The sequence below is a fragment of the Rhinopithecus bieti genome, unplaced genomic scaffold (genome assembly GCF_001698545.2).
Source record: "Rhinopithecus bieti isolate Rb0 unplaced genomic scaffold, ASM169854v2 scaffold_110, whole genome shotgun sequence".
NCBI classification, from domain to species: domain Eukaryota; kingdom Metazoa; phylum Chordata; class Mammalia; order Primates; family Cercopithecidae; genus Rhinopithecus; species Rhinopithecus bieti.
In genome coordinates, this window is record NW_016803311.1 from 3,602,375 (window position 1) to 3,618,769 (window position 16,395).

General features: G+C 40.3%; 1 protein-coding gene across 1 annotated transcript in view; it reads left to right on the forward strand.

Annotated features, from left to right (window-relative positions):
• Nucleotides 1–5,229: 5,229 nt before the first annotated feature.
• The window catches only part of STRAP (serine/threonine kinase receptor associated protein), a 25,363-nt gene continuing 14,197 nt past the window's right edge, over nucleotides 5,230–16,395 (forward strand). Inside the window, exons 1-4 of the mRNA XM_017873764.1 lie at nucleotides 5,230–5,700; nucleotides 6,417–6,552; nucleotides 12,839–12,920; nucleotides 13,502–13,574. Of these exons, the coding sequence (XP_017729253.1) occupies nucleotides 5,589–5,700; nucleotides 6,417–6,552; nucleotides 12,839–12,920; nucleotides 13,502–13,574 (403 nt within the window). The 5' untranslated portion in view covers nucleotides 5,230–5,588. The remainder of the gene's footprint in view (nucleotides 5,701–6,416; nucleotides 6,553–12,838; nucleotides 12,921–13,501; nucleotides 13,575–16,395) is intronic.

Below are 16,395 nucleotides of genomic sequence, written 5' to 3' on the forward strand. Positions count from 1 at the left end.
AATAATCTTAAAAGTCATGGCCCCCCCTCCAAAAAAATTGGAACTTCTGTTTGTGATTGTATTGAATCTGTAAATCATTTTGGAGATGTATTTATTTTCTAGGTCTGCCAAACAAATGCTGGTGGCTTAAACAATGGAAATTTATTTTCTCACAGTTCTAGAATCTAGAAGTCCAAGATTAAGGTCATTAAGTTTCCTTTCTTCTGAGGCCTCTCCCCGTGACTTGCAGATGGCTACCTTCTCTGTCCTCATCTGGTCATTCCTTTGTGTTGTCTGTGTTCTCATCTCCTCTTCTCAATAAAGGCAACTGTTGCACTGGATTAGGGTCCACCCACATTGTGTTTGGAATTGGTGGGTTCTTGGTCTCGTTGACTTCAAGAACGAAGCCACAGACCCTCGCGGTGAGTGTTACAGTTCTTAAAGATGGTGTGTCTGGAGTTTATTCCTTCAGATGTGTCCGCAGTTTCTTCCTTTTGGTGGGTTCGTGGTCTCGCTGACTTCAGGAGTAAAGCTGCAGACCTTTGCAGTGAATGTTACAGTTCTCAAAGGCGGCGCATCTGGAGTTGTTTCTTATTCCCGGTGGCTCTGTGGTCTCGCTGGCTACAGGAGTGAAGCTGCAGATCTTTGCGGTGAGTGTTACAGTTCATAAAGGCGGCGTGGACCCAGAAGAGTGAGGAGCAGCAAGATTTATTGTAAACAGCAAAAAAACAAACCATCCACAGTGTGGAAAGGGACAGGGGCAGGTTGCCACAGCTGGCTCAGGCAGCCTGCTTTTATTCCCTTATCTGACCCCACCCACATCCTGCTGATTGGTCCATTTTCCAGAGAGTTGCTTGGTCTATTTTACAGAGAGCTGATTGGTCCATTTTACAGACAGCTTATCGGTCTATTTTGACACAGTGCTGATTGGTGTGTTTACAATCCCTGAACTAGACACAGAGTGCTGATTGGTGTGTTTACAATCCTTTAGCTACACACAAAGTGCTAGACAGAAAAGTTCTCCAAGTCTCCACTAGATTAGCTAGATACAGGAGTACTGATTGGTGTGTTTACAAACCTTGAGCTATACACAGGGTGCTGATGTTGGCGTTTACAATCCCTGAGCTAGACATAGAGTGCTGATTGGAGCGTTTACAATCCTTCAGCAAGACACAGAGTGCTAGACACAAAACTTCTCCAAGCCCCCACTAGATTAGCTAGATACAGAGTACTGATTGGTGTATTTATAAACCTTGAGCTAGACACCCTGCTGATTGGTGTATTTACAATCCCCTAGTTAGACATAAAGGTTCTCCAAGTTTCCACTAGACTCAGGAGCCCAGCTGGCTTCACCTAGTGGATCCTGTACCAGGGCCGCAGGCGGAGTTGCCTGCCAGTCCTGTGCAGTGAGCCTACACTCCTCAGCCCTTGGGTGGTCCATGGGACCGGGTGCCATGGAGCAGGGGGCGGTACCTGGTGAGGCTCAGGCTGTGCGGGAGCCCACCGTGGGGGGCTGGGGCATGGCGGGCTGCAGGTCCCGAGCCCCACCCTGTGGGGAGGCAGTTGAGCCCCAGTGAGTATCTGAGCATGGCGCAGACAAGCTGGCAGTGCTGGGGGACCCAGTGCACTCTCCACAGCTACTGGCCCGGGTGCTAAGCCCCTCACTGCCCTGGGCCAGGGGCGCTGGCCGGCTGCTCGGAGTGCCGGTGGGCCAAGACCAAAGCTGCGGGGAACTTGTGCTTGTCCCTGAGCACAGCGTGCAGCCCCGGTTCCCGCCCGGGCCTCTCCCTCCACACCTTCCCACAAGCAGAGGGAGCCGGTTCCAGCCTGGGCCAGCCTAGAGAGGGGCTCCTACAGTGCAGTGGCAGGCTGAAGGGCTCCTCAAGTGCTGCCAGAGTGGACACTGAGGCCGAGGAGGCGCCGAGAGTGAGGGCTTGCTAGCACGTTATCACCTCTCAATATGACCTAATTTTACCTTCCTTATCCAAATGCAGTCACATTCTGAGACAGAGAGGATTAGGACTTTAACATATGAATTTGGAGGAGGGGAACCCAATTCAGCCCATAACAGGGGAGCACTGATATTTTCCCAAAATTGAACCTGCCAACCCACGCACACAATATATCCATTTTCCATTTAATATTATTTAATGCCTTTAATAGAGAGTGATACATTTTGCTGAGAGGCATTAAATAATATTGAACATCATGTTGGGTATCCCTTTATCTAATGAGATCCCCTTTTCTCCCTTTCGTACTATGTTTTAAGTCCTAGAAGGTTGACATTTATGGACCCCATTAAAGGGCTCCCTTGTCTTCTGGGCTCTGGTTGGGTTTGATCAATGGGAAGCATGGGCAGAAGATCTAAAAGTAGATATCCATTTCCCCACTTCTTCCCCATGGCTGGGTTGATGATAATTGGGAGCAGTTGTGTTCCTCTACTGATTATTCCACCTCTCGCCAAGAGCCTTCTGCTGCAGCCGTACCTTTCTCAACGAAATCAGGTTCAGATAACTGCTCCCTTTCAGTTTCTCGTTCAGATCTATGGTTAGTGCCCCATTTTCTCCTTGTTGGTTACTTTTGATCCTGGCCACACTTCTGTAACTGATCCCTTCATTACATTGCCCTCAACTTCTACATTTCAGTGTGCCAGTTTTCTTTTGCTGGGGAGTACACTTTGTTTATTCCAATGTACTTTATAACTCTTGATGCCATTTAATATGGTATACTTTAAAATTACATTTTCTGTTGTTGCTAACATATAGAAATGTGATGTCTTCATTACACACACACACACACACAAAAACAAAACCCAGTAATGTAGCCATTGCACATAATGAGACCTTATCTCTCTTAAAAAAAGAAAAAAACAACTCCAGTAACCTTTCTAAATTCTCTCATTAATTCCAATAATTTGTATTAGTTTCTTTTTCCTTTGAGACATGGTCTTACCTCATTGTCCAGGCTGAAGTGCAGTACCAGAAATAGGGCTTATAGCAGCCACAAACTTCTGTGCTCAAGTGATCCTCCTGCCTCAGTGTCCCGTGTAGCTGGGATCACAGGTGTGTACCACCACGCCAGGCTAATTTTTTAATTTTTTTGTAGAGTCTGGGTCTCATTCTGTTGCCCAGGTTGGTCTTGAATTCCTGGACTGGAGTGATCCTCCCATCTCAGCCTCCCAAAGTACTGGGAACTGGAATTACAGGCATGAGCCACCGCACCTTGCCCCTTTTCTTTATATATAACCTCTAAAACAATTTCTAATCACAGATTTACAACTTTCTTTGGAACATTTATGCATTTTAAAGTTTCTTGAACATCAAGTGCAATGCTGTATAGAAGAGGCAGTAGCAATCATCTGTCTTGTACCTAATACAGAATGCTTTCTGTGTTTCACCATTAGGTGTGGGGTTTCAGATAGTCAGGTTAAAAAATTCCCTTCTATTTTTAGTGTCTAAGAGTTCTTGTAAGTGAAAGGATGCTGAATTCTATCAAAACTTTTACACATCTTTTGATATGACTTTCTTCTTTAATCTTTTAATATTGTGAATTATATCAATTACATTAACCTGTCTTCTAATATTAAATTGACCTTGAAGCCTAGACAATTGGTCATAATACACAATACTTTCAGAACTCAGAATCCAAATGAGCAGGAATACATTCTTTAGAGCCAAGTAGGTACCATAACTTACCAGTTATATTTTTATCTACACACAATCAGCAATAAATGAACATGTATCAGTATCTGACCAGTTCTGTCGTTTTGACTGGCTCTTTTATTTACCTCCATCAGTAATGCAACAATCTATTTAATCAGTAAACAGTAATGCTGAGCATTCACTAAATGCCATTCACTTTTCTGGCACTAGAGTACAAATGACAAAGCCGTAACCTTTGCCATTAAGGAGCTCATAAACGTGTGAGTGGTGTGTATGTGTGAGACAAAAGGGAGAGGCTGGCACAAAGGAGGAGTCAAACAAAATAAAATGAAAAACGTATATAGTAAGTGCTTTACTGTACGAGAATGAACGAGAGTACTAAGGAAAAAGAATGGAGACATATTTCAAGTTCTCACGTTGTTTGATGCAAATCTTGTAGACGGTGTTTGCTGCAAAAAGATGAAGAAAACATTCACAGACATTTATGTTGATTACATATTTATTGGTATGTGCCAAGACGTTTTGATCTTGGGGATGAAGTAGTAAACACAAAAATCTCTGTTGTATTGGGCTTACATTCTAGCAATAAAGAAACAACTTGCGCAGAGAAAAGGCCTCTCCTGGTTAGTACACAGTATGAACAATTAACAGCTCCGGTTGTTTCACAGAGCCACACTGGGCTGCCTGCTGCAGACAATATCAGAGTTTGTTTATATTTAAATATTCTTTTAATTTGTCCATGTATGTAATTTGCAAATTATCACTCATAGGTATACATATCAAAAGATGTGTAAAAGTTTTTTATAGAATTCAGCATTCATTCGCTTAAAAAATGAGTGCAGGCTCACTTCACTGATGAGAGTATTTAATCAAAAATATTGGGGATCTACAACTCTAGAGTTCTCCAAAGTCCACCAAGGAAAAAGTAGTTTGAATATAATCGCATTTAAAACTATCTAGTATCCACGCCTAAAACATTAGCAACATAGGAAAACTTACACAGCAGAAGAGATGGCTGGGGAATTTTGTTTTGTTTGTTTTTGTTTTTTTGTTTTAAGACAGGGTCTCGCTCTGTCCTCCAGGCTGGAGTGCAGTGGCGCGACCACCGCTTACTGTGGCCTCGACTTCTCGGGCTCCAGTATCCTCCCACCTCAGCCTTCCAAATAGGTGGGACCGCAGGCACCACCACGCCAAGCCTGTATATGGTTTTTAAGTAAGACAAATTGCAAAAAACTTTGCTAGACAGTGTTCGCAGGTTTGGGCCGTCACTGGGAATGGCTCGTGTCAGTCTAGATATTCAGAGGCCGAACACAGTCCTCGGTAGGGCTGCTCGGCGGGTACGCTGCTGCCGCTGGCCCTTGGGCTTACGGGAGTGGGAAGGGCTTTCAACTCGGCCGCGGACCGGGAAGGCGTTCTGACCCGCTAGAGCTCGGGGCGAGGGACCCCATCCCGGTGCCTACAGCGCCTCCCTTAGCTGGCGTGGGCCAGCGTTAGTTACCTCAAGGAACTGAACTGGCGCCTGCGTCCTTCTGCACTTCTCGCTCTTTCTTCAAGTTACTTATGCCCAGCGAGCCCGCCCTCCCGCCAATCGTCATTTCCGGCGAGTGCTTGCGTCATTTATGTCGTCACTTCCTGCCGATACCGGTGTGGACGGTGTGAATCGTGGCTGGGCCGATTCTCTGCTTCTCCCCATCCCCTACTTTCCTCCCTCCCTCCCTCTCCCTCCCTCGTCGACTGTTGCTTGCTGGTAGCAGACTCCCTGACCCCTCCCTCACCCCTTCCTAACCTCGGTGCCACCGGATTGCCCTTCTTTTCCTGTTGCCCAGCCCAGCCCTAGTGTCGGGGGGGCGGGGGGTGCCTGGAGGAGCCCGAGGCGCTGCAGCAGAAGAGAGAAAAGACAACGACGACCCTCAGTTCGCCAGTCCTGTCGCTGGGTTCGCCGCCGCCATGGCAATGAGACAGACGCCGCTCACCTGCTCTGGCCACACGCGGCCAGTGGTTGATTTGGCCTTCAGTGGCATCACGCCTTATGGGTATTTCTTAATCAGCGCTTGCAAAGGTGAGCAAGGCCTCAATCCTGGTCCCCGACGGCTGGGACTGGGCCGAAAGGGATTGGGACCCGCATTCTCCAGTGCTGAGCGGTGGTGTGGTGAGCGGGGAGGGGGCGATATTAACATCTGAGATGAGGGCCAACACTGGTCCGGTGGAGAAAGGAGTGTGTTAGGGAATCCGCAGCTGGAGCCGAGAGGCCTCCGGACGCTTATGTAGAAACTATTACCCCCAACTAAGACCTCTCTCCTTATTTTATTTTATTGCTATTTTGGAGGAGCTGGACAGCACTTGCCTAGACTCTCGGGACAACACTGTAAATAGCTTTCAAGGATTTGGGGAAAGGAGAAATTAGGCCAGGCCGTGCAATACCTTACAAAGATGTTCTCTTGTCTCACTGGGTATTCCTTTGTGGTATTAGCCTCATTTTTCAAATGGAAAACAGATTTAGGCTAAAATGTTTGTCCAAAATAAGACTAAAATCTAGGTTGTTTCGACGCAGATCAGTATTCCCAGCAAATTACAGATGCTTTTCAGGGAAAATGATCTGTTCAACTCTTCAGTTAATTATTACTGGACATTCCGTAGTGACTTCAATCGGTGGTGGTAAATAGCTGAAACAATTTTTCCACTTCGTCATTGAACATCATTGTATATTTACATTTGAATCTTAGACTTTAAGTAATCCGAACTTATAAATTACATGTTTTAAAAAATATTTTCTAGATGGTAAACCTATGCTACGCCAGGGAGATACAGGAGACTGGATTGGAACATTTTTGGGTCATAAAGGTGCTGTTTGGGGTGCAACACTGAATAAGGATGCCACCAAAGCAGCTACAGCAGCTGCAGATTTCACAGCGTAAGTGTAGCCAAGATGGCTAACTTTGGTGTTCTCTGTAGATTGTGTCCTGAAATAATCAAAAACTTCAGTCTCAGATATTCATAAAATTCTGACTCGCTGGCTGCCATATAGAACGCATGATGTTTGATCTCACCAAAATTCCATCCTGGTCCATCGTGGTCCTGTGTGCTTCTTTTGTCTTCAGTGGTTCCCAAAATTTTCGGAGGCCTAAATGACTTATTCCTTATATTTTGATTGAGACTCAGGAATCTGCATTAACAAACGCTCCAGATAATGAATGTTGATCTCCTTTACGAATGCTTCTCTGTGTGTACTCCTTAGTGATATCCTACAGTGATGGCCCTAGGTTTTTATTTCAATCCCAGTTTTTGTTAACTGGCTGTAGGCATCACTAAAACTCACTGTGTCAAAACAAACAAAAGACAAAACAACAACAAAGCAAAACTCAACTGCTCTTCATTTCCTAAGTTTTTAAAGGTTGAAATCTAAAGCATTCTTGATTTTCCCTTACATCGAGATTATCACCATCTTTTTTGATTGTGCCAGCAGGATGTCTCCTGACTACAGTGTTCCTCCATGTAGTAACTGCCATTGCCTTAGTTCAGGATCATTTTTAACTTTCAGTAGTTTCTTTTCCTCCTATTCATATTCCATATTGCTGCCAGTTGTCTTCCTAAAAATATATTTGATCATGTCACTTCTCTACCTAATGATCTTCCTGTCTTCCCTTTGCCATTTTAGTAGTTCATGACCTTTGATATACATTAGAATATCTGGAGAGCTTTTCAAATATTCAAATGGTATGTGTCACAGAAATTTGGATTTTTAAAACTTTTTTTTTTTTTTTTTTTACTTTTTTACTCTCTCTATGCATATATATATTTATACTTTTACTACATTGAAAATTTTTTAAATACTTTTAGTATATAGACAGTATCTAGCTATGTTGCCCAGGCTGTCTTAAACTGTTGGCCTCCATGCCTCAGCCTCTCAAAGAGCTGGGGTTACGGGGGTGAACTATTGTGCCTGGTACAGAAATTCTGGTTTGATTGGTCTTTGGGGATGGAGTACTGATCATACTGATCATTGGCATTTTTTTATTTTTCTTTCTTCCTTTTCTTTCCTGATGTGCAGTCATGGAATTGCTGACCTAAACGACACATTTCAATTGTTGGCCCTTTACAGTTTGCATCATCCTAGTTCATCAACAGCATCCTCTGCCATTGCACACCATAAACCTACAATCTAATTATACTAATCTTATTGTTGTCAGAATATACTTTACCTGTTCTGACTTTTGGCTGTTAATTATGTTATTAAACTGACCTGCAGTGGCCCTCGTTGCCTTTTTGGGAATATATCATATTTTAAAAATCTTGTTATCTCCAGTTCAATTAGGAATTTGACACTTCATTGTTTAAATTGATGAAGGCAATATCAAGAGCTATTGTGCATACACAAATTTATTAGATTTAAGAGGCTAGAGAGCACAAGTGGTGCTGATTTTTTTTTTTTTTTTAAAGACAGAGTCTTGCTCTGTTGCCCAGGCTGGAGTGCAGTGGCACAATTTCGGCTCACTGCAACCTCCACCTCTGAGGTTCAAGTGATTCTCCCACCTCAGCTTCCTGAGAGGCTGGGACTACAGGTGCGCGCCACCATGCCCGGCTAATTTTTGTGTTCTTAGTAGAGATGGGGTTTTGCCATGTTGGCCAGGCTGGTCTTGATCTCCTGACCTCAAGTGATCTTGGCCTCCCAGAGTGCTGGGATTACAGGTGTGAGCCACCGTGGCTGGCCTTTGATTTTTTTTTTTTTTTTTTAAACAACCTCACACTAAGGAGCAATTGTAAATGTGCTGCCTCCTTCATTTTAAGTAAATTAAACATACCAATTTTAGAATGAAAAAATGAAGGCTGATTGATTGTGGTGGCAGATACGTGACTGTATGCTCTTGTTTGTTGAAACAGCGTTGTCTTTATGCCTTCTTAACATTTCAAGTCTCAATGTCTGTGTTTACAACTGGTATTAAGAGCATGAAGACTGGAGCCAGATGACCTGTATTTGAATTGGTGGCCTCATGCACTTCATTTAACCATTTTTTTCCTGTGGTGGTACCTACCTCATAGATTGGTTTTGAATATTAAATTAGTTAATGTGTTTCAAATACTTAGAATATTGCCTGAAGTCCATTACATCTATGAAAGTGTTACATATGTAAAGTAACGATGATAGCTACCATGTAAACTATTACCCACACTTGATCAAAGTCACATATTATTTTGAAACTAATATGGCTAAAGCCTTGAAACCATTTGGCCTCATGTAAGGAAGGTTGAATGGATTTAAATGTCAAGAAGGAAGATTTTTGTGATCCCCCCCCCCCTCAGTTAAGGCTTTAGGTGCAGTGTTAGAATGGAAAATAGTAACAAGCATTGGCACTAGGTGGGCTTGCATCATGTGCAAACTATGTTGTGTATTTCCAGTTTGATCATCATAGGATTATTATTATTATTTTTTTGAATCAGAGTCTTAGGTGCCTAGGCTAGAATGCAGTGGCGTGATCATAGCTCACTGCAGCCTCTACCTCCCAGTCTCAAGCAGTTCTCCAACCTCAGCTTCCTGAGTAGTGACCACAGGCGTGTACTACCGTGGTTGGCTAATCTTTGTGTTTTTTGTAGAGACGGGCTTCTCCATGTTGTCCAGGTTGGTCTTGAACTCTTGGGCTCAAGCGATCTGCCCACCATAGCAGGATGTTTCTTAAACGTCAGTTTTCGTGTCTGTAAAATGGGACTAAGACCCATGAGATTATTGGAGGAACAGAGAGCTCTTTCTCTACCATATATCCCTGAAGTCCAGTATGATCTCTGTCACATAGTAGGTGCTCAATAAATGCTACTTGAGATTTATCCCTCATTTCCTCTATGTCTTGTCTATGGGGTGTAGGATTGTGTTTGTGTGTGTGTGTGTGTGTGTGTGTGTTTGTATTCTCTCCAAGAAGTTACTCCCCACAGCCTACCCGATTAGTCGTAGTTGCTATAAAGCATTTTTAGAAACATCTTTTTTTCCCTCCATTCTTACGTTTCTTGGAAAACTCATTTCTGGTGTGGTCATCTAGAAGTGGATTTTGGTCCTGTTTCCAGTTGAGAAATTTGGCAGAATAGGTCTGTGGACTAGTGTAGAATGTTATCTTGGAGTAATTTGGGCAGTTGAGTCCAGTGTTGAATACAGTGTCCCTAAAACACCATCCTCTTTGTATCTGTTTGGGAAGAGTGCCAAAGTAAAGACAATTCTGTGCTGTGCTCCCGAGAATGCTTAAGTAGATCTGGGATTGGGCCCAGGAATTTATAGGTAATCAAAATGTATCAACTCTTTCTTTCTTGTAAAGCCAATAGAAATACCTAATTTTAGTTTTAATAAGGTTCTTGATAAATCAAAAATGGTATTATCTCCTCGATGAGTTGGTCAACATGTTCAGGTATTTAGGCAGTTTTTAAAAAAATCTTAAACTGGCCTGTTTTGTTGAAGGTTTAAGGAAGTTAAGCAGCTCCTATTATGAGACTTATGGTAAGTTCATTCTGAGGATATGAAAAGTATCAGGCAGCATTATTATTTGCAAGAAAATGGGGTATAAGAGGTATCAGTAGTTGAAGGAGATGACAAGTACTTCATGGGATGTGAAGAAAATAAATGTTGGAGGGTTAGCTGCTGAAAGGATATGGTTAATAGCGCTTTACTGTCTTGATTTGAGCCCTGTGGCCAACTAATATATGCCAGTTTCTTGCCTGGAGATTGAATAATACCTTAGGAAACACTTAGATTAGATCCATTTTAGGGCTCTTACTGTGAATATTGGAAATCTGCCAGAGTTAGTACATGCCATGTCAGAAAGTGTCATGCGTCTATTTTAGTACTGTTTCTAAATAGGAGGAAAAACTACAGATACATTACCTCTCTGGTTAATATTCCTGCTTTGGTCCTTCCAACTCTTTCCTCACCTTTGAATAGACACAGTCTAAGCAGAATCTTAAGATTTTAGAGCTGGCATGTTGGCATTAGCCTGTAGCTACTTAGGAGGCTGGGGTGGAAAGATCTTGAGGCCAGGAGTTCAAATATAGCTTGGACTATATACCAAGACCCTCTCTCAAAAAGAAAAAAGAGAGGTTTTAAGTTTATGGGAGATTATTTAATATACCTGAAATTAGCATATCAAAGGACATTGCCCAGACTTCTTTTGAGACTTGTGAATAACTAGAATAGTCATTTTAGATACATTTGTTGTTTTCTTCACTTTTGATGCCTTCTGTCATTCTCATACTTGTGAACTTTTATCACAACCATGAAATGCATTTCCCTGTGAGTAAGGATATATGTAAACAAAAAACAAAGCAAATTTAAGCACAGTAATAAGTATAAGTGGAGTTCTGTAGGAGAACAGAAAGGAATGGTTAATTATTGGAGTCGAGGATAAATAGGTTTAAAGAAAAGATAGCATTTGAAATGAGCCCTAAGGGTGAGTAGAACTTGAATAGCTAAGAATGTAAAATACAGACTTAAGAGAATAATATGAACAAGAACATAGGAGCCTGGAAGAAAATACATAAGTTATTTGAGGAATGGTTTGTAATCTAATGTGGCTAGATTCAGAGAAACAATACAAAATGAGGTTGGGAAAGTAGACTGGGGCCAGAGAGTTACACTGGAATGAGAGAGAGAGGAGTAGGTTTCCTGGGCAAAGAGAAATGAATACTAGGGAGTTTAGTAGCAAGACTACTTATAGTTGACATTATTTCTTTCAGAACATATTCAGCCACTCGTAGGACACACATTATTAAATATTGCAAGCTTTGGTAGTGTATCATAAGCATTCCTATTAGATGGTCTTTCATATTTGTTAACCACATTGCAGATGCTATTAATGTTTATCTAGAATAGCCTTCCCTTGTTTTTCCCCTGATATATTTCTCTTTGCTTCTTCCGATGACTAGCTCTGTTACATAGATTTTCTGGACAATATCTAAGTGCTTTTTTTTCTGAGTTTTTATAGCCATATATATGTCTTTTAATTCTATTTCTTAAATGTGTAATGCATGTTTTTCTCCTCAGCTAAAGCTCTACTAGGGCAGGAACCTACTGTGGGGTTTTTTTTTTTGTCTCCCATTTGTGCCTTAGCACTAAGTATAGAATGATATATATTTAAAATATTTTATTATGTATTTATTGGATAAACAAAAGAAAAGATTTATCTTGCTTTTCTCTGATTTTTTTCCCTCTACTGTTTTATTGCCCACTGTGTTCCCAAAAATAAGTATCAGTTGCATTAAAATGGAAATCTCTATGGAACATAGCTTCTTCACTCTTAGCAATTCTTTTCCCTGTCTGCAAAGTTTTCTTGTTTATTTTTCACTGACCTGTTCTGATCTAAAATCAACTTTTTTCCCCCTTCCTTAAGCTTTTTTATTTCGGGGAACCCTTTTAGATTAATTTTGTAAAGTATTGTTCAACTATTACCCGCTTGGAATATACACACATATATATGTATGTATACCTACAACTTGTATTTTGGGGTGGGGTAGTACAGAAAAAACAATGTAAAGATTAAAATTCTCAATGTTAGCATTATATAATCAAAGGCTGATAGGGGAAGTTAACTATACTAGAGTTTGAAAATTTAAGTCAGCTTTGAAGAAGAGATGAAGTGGACTTTGTCTCTCCACTATCTTAATTTAAAATTTTATTTAACCTGTATTAAGGCTTTTCATTCCCGTGTAAAATTTTTAAGGATTTCTGTTTTTGTTGTTGTTGTTGTTGTTGTTGTGCATCTGAGTGGAGAATAGAGAAAAAATTGGCATGGTGAAACTAAAAATTGGTTAAAATGTATGACTGTCTTGCTAAAGGGATATTATGGCTATCAACTAAAATAAAAGTAAGTAGGATGGGTTGGTTCATGAATCTTACTTAAATTGTTCATATCTTTTCCACTGTCAAAGAAAATTAGATTGGTTATAAAGTTTTTACAAAGAAATTTCTTTTCCCTTAAGCTTATTTAAATATTTTANAGATTGGTTATAAAGTTTTTACAAAGAAATTTCTTTTCCCTTAAGCTTATTTAAATATTTTATCAAATGAAGTCTGTGAGGGATATTAGAAATAAAGGAGATTTATAATACATTTATGTAACATTTCACATATCTAACTTATTTGCTACTCATCAATATTATAATTGTATTTATCCTTTTAATTTATTGGGTAATATTTATCCTACTAATTTTTCCTTTTTTACTTTTAGCAAAGTGTGGGATGCTGTCTCAGGAGATGAATTGATGACCCTGGCTCATAAACACATTGTCAAGACTGTGGATTTCACGCAGGTATCAGAAAATTGAATTTATTTTAGCAAGTTAAGTTGCTATTATATAGTATGACAATGCTTTTATATTTGATTGGTGTGTATATTTGATTGATATATTTTGTGTGGAATATTGGTTATGTCTTCGTTCATATTTAATTTGATTGTATATTAAGCTCTATGAATTTGTTTCATGGTTAATCCTGTCAAGCTTTTAAGATACCGTGGAACAAGTACCAGTCCTTCAACAAGCAAAAAACATCTGAAAAGCTCAAGTAACCTTTCTCACCTACTAACAGAAGTGAGAAGATAAATTTGAGATAATCAGAAAAGGGCCTCTCGCAAGGGAGAGGAGTAGGATCAGGGGAGAATAGGAGAGTTCATATATTTGTAGCGTAATGTAACGCTTTTGAACTGGAAAGCTCACAAGGCTTGGTAGTTATGAGAGGGCAGCTGTTCCACAGTATCTTCTCAGAAGTAATTGGTTATGTCTTGCATCTCTTTGTGATGTCTGTGAGCTAGATTTTGATTTTATTTGGTGTTGAAGTTTGAAAGAGAAATAACGATTAAAATGGTTAACCTATTCACATTTTGTGTTTTCAGGATAGTAATTATTTGTTAACCGGGGGACAGGATAAACTGTTACGCATATATGACTTGAACAAACCCGAAGCTGGTAAGCATAATTTAAACATCAGCTTGTAGTTTTATTTTTTTTAATTTAAATAACTGATTAAAGGATTTCATGCTCAGTACTCAAATTTGGAAAATAAAGATAGTCATGACCGGGCACAGTGGCACACGCCTGTAATCCCAGCACTTTGGGAGGCTGAGGCAGGTGGATCACTTGAGTTCAGGAGTTTGAGACCAGCCTGGCCAACTTGGCAAAACCCCCGTCTCTACTAAAAATACAAAAATTAGCCAGGTGTGGTGGCGGGCGCTTGTAATCCCAGCTACTCAGGAGGCTGAGGCAGGAGAATTGCTTGAACCTGGGAGGTGGAGGTTGCAATGAGCCGAGATCACGCCACTGCACTCCAGCCTGGGCAACAAGAGTGAAATGCCGTCTCAAAAAAAAAAAAAATTAGTCACAAAGAAGAAAATTAAAACATAATTCAACCGTTTTCGGTTTATAAGCTTTTGGTCTTTTTTATCCTGCAGTTTAAAAAAAAACAGTTTATTTGCCACGTTGCTATTGTATAACCTCCCAAATTGAAAATTTATTATGGCAAAAAATTTTATCGTTATATTTAATTTTAAAACAGTGTAGAACAGTGTTACTATTTTTTGGTAAGAAAGAGTGGTTATTTATAGAAGGTGGTGACGGTGAGAATTCTCAGTTGTGTGCACATATTGCTTAGATTTTTGAACCATGTAAATACATTAGCTATTTGAAAGAATTTTTAAAAATCTGCAATTACAGGTTTTTCATGTCACTAAATAATCTGTGAACTCTTTGTAATGACTTTCTGGTTTTCCATCCTATGGATAGATCATAAGTGAATTAACTAGTTTCCTGTTTTGGCCTGTTTGGGCTATTTACAAATTTTAAATGTTAAAAGCAGTATTATGCTAAACATCCTTATAGTTGCAGATATTTTCACAATGATTTCCTTAAGATAACTAAGCAAAGTAGAATTGGTGGGACAAAGAGAAGTAGAATTGTTGGAAGGTGGCTGGGCGCAGTGGCTCACGCCTGTAATCCCAGCACTTTGGGAGGCCAAGGTGAGTGCATCACCTGAGGTGAGGAGTTCGATACCAGCCTGGCCAACATGGTAAAACCCCATCTCTACTAAAAGTACAAAAAATTAGCTGGGCATGGGCATGGTGGTGGGCGCCTGTAATTCCCAGGTACTCAGGAGGGTGAGGTAGGAGAATCGCTTGAACCCGGGAAGTAGCGGTTGCAGTGAGCCAAGATTGTGCCATTGCATTCCAGCCTGGGGGACAAGAGCGAAACTCCTTCTCAAAAAAGAAAAAAAAAAAAAAAGAATTGTTGGAAGCCATTGATAGATAGTACCAAAGTGTCTTCCAACAAAGTATAGGTATATATATGTATCTATACCCAACATGTTCTAGTGAACACTGATAACTAACTTTGTCAATTTAAGAAAATAATTCTGTTGTATTAGTGTGAAAATTCATGAGATTAAAATGCTGTTGAGTAACATTTTAACGTATTTCCTTTTTTATGAAATAATTGCCTGTCTACCCTTTGTCCATTTATCTGTTATGTTATTCATGTTTTTCTTACTGGTTTTCTTACCTTTAAAAAATTTATCATTTGCTTTTAAATTTTGTTAAGGCGGTTTTATGGTATATACTTTTTAACATTTTGGTGGTGAAATCCTTTATGCATACTCTCATTTTACAGAAGTTATAGGTGTCTTCCCCACTCTACATACTTACTTTATTTTATAACACTTTAATCATTGCCCTTACCATATATATATACTTAGCTACCAAAATATGACAAACATAATTTTGTTTTATTATATGTTTGGTATCTTTCAAATTTTATTATGTGGGCATTTATGTAGTCATAAATCTATAACATTGAAAAGAATAATAAGTCAGAACCGCATTGGAAATTAAGCAGTTGTTCTCTTGAGATACCTTCCATTTCTGAGAGCTTTTTTTTTTTTTGGAGACGGAGTCTCGCTCTGTCGCCCAGGCTGGAGTGCAGTGGCCGGATCTCAGCTCACTACAAGCTCCGCCTCCCGGGTTCACGCCATTCTCCTGCCTCAGCCTCCCGAGTAGCTGGGACTACAGGCGCCCGCCATCTCGCCCGGCTAATTTTTTGTATTTTTTAGTAGAGACGGGGTTTCACCGTGTTAGCCAGGATGGTCTCGATCTCCTGACCTCGTGATCCGCCCGTCTCGGCCTCCCAAAGGAGAGCTTTTAAAAATATTTTTCCTTTTAGTGTTAGGGTAGTTTGTTATGAAAACATTTTTGAGATGAGGAAACAAAGCCCATTTACAGATTTTTTTATTCTCCGTTGCATGTAGGGTTTTTTTTCTGCTTTCTTTTTTGATAAATTTATGCCAAAGCATAGGAAAGGACTCTGACCTCACTTAATCTATTATCAACTCATTCAGCAAAGCAAGGTAGTTCAGAGATTGGGTCAAAGCAAGGTAGTTCAGGGATTGGGTCAAAGCAAGGTAGTTCAGGGATTGGGTGGACATTTTTCATACTCTGCCTTTCCCAAAGCTGTTTTATGAAAGTTGCTCTTTCTTGCTGTGCTGGCAGGAGAAATGATAGCAACTTACTGAGGTTTTACTGTGTATCAGGTATCTGTTAAGCACTATTCTCATTTGTAACCATTGTTATCTCATTTTACAGATAAGGAAATAAAGTTAAAAACTTAAGTAACATGCCCAAAGGTGAAAATACTGTTGAATGGCATTGCCTCCAGTGTCTGCTTTTGCCCCTAGAGAAAGCATGAGGGTTTTTTGAAGTCCTTTGAAAGGATGATCTCCTACAGATTTAAGCTCCCTTCCTTT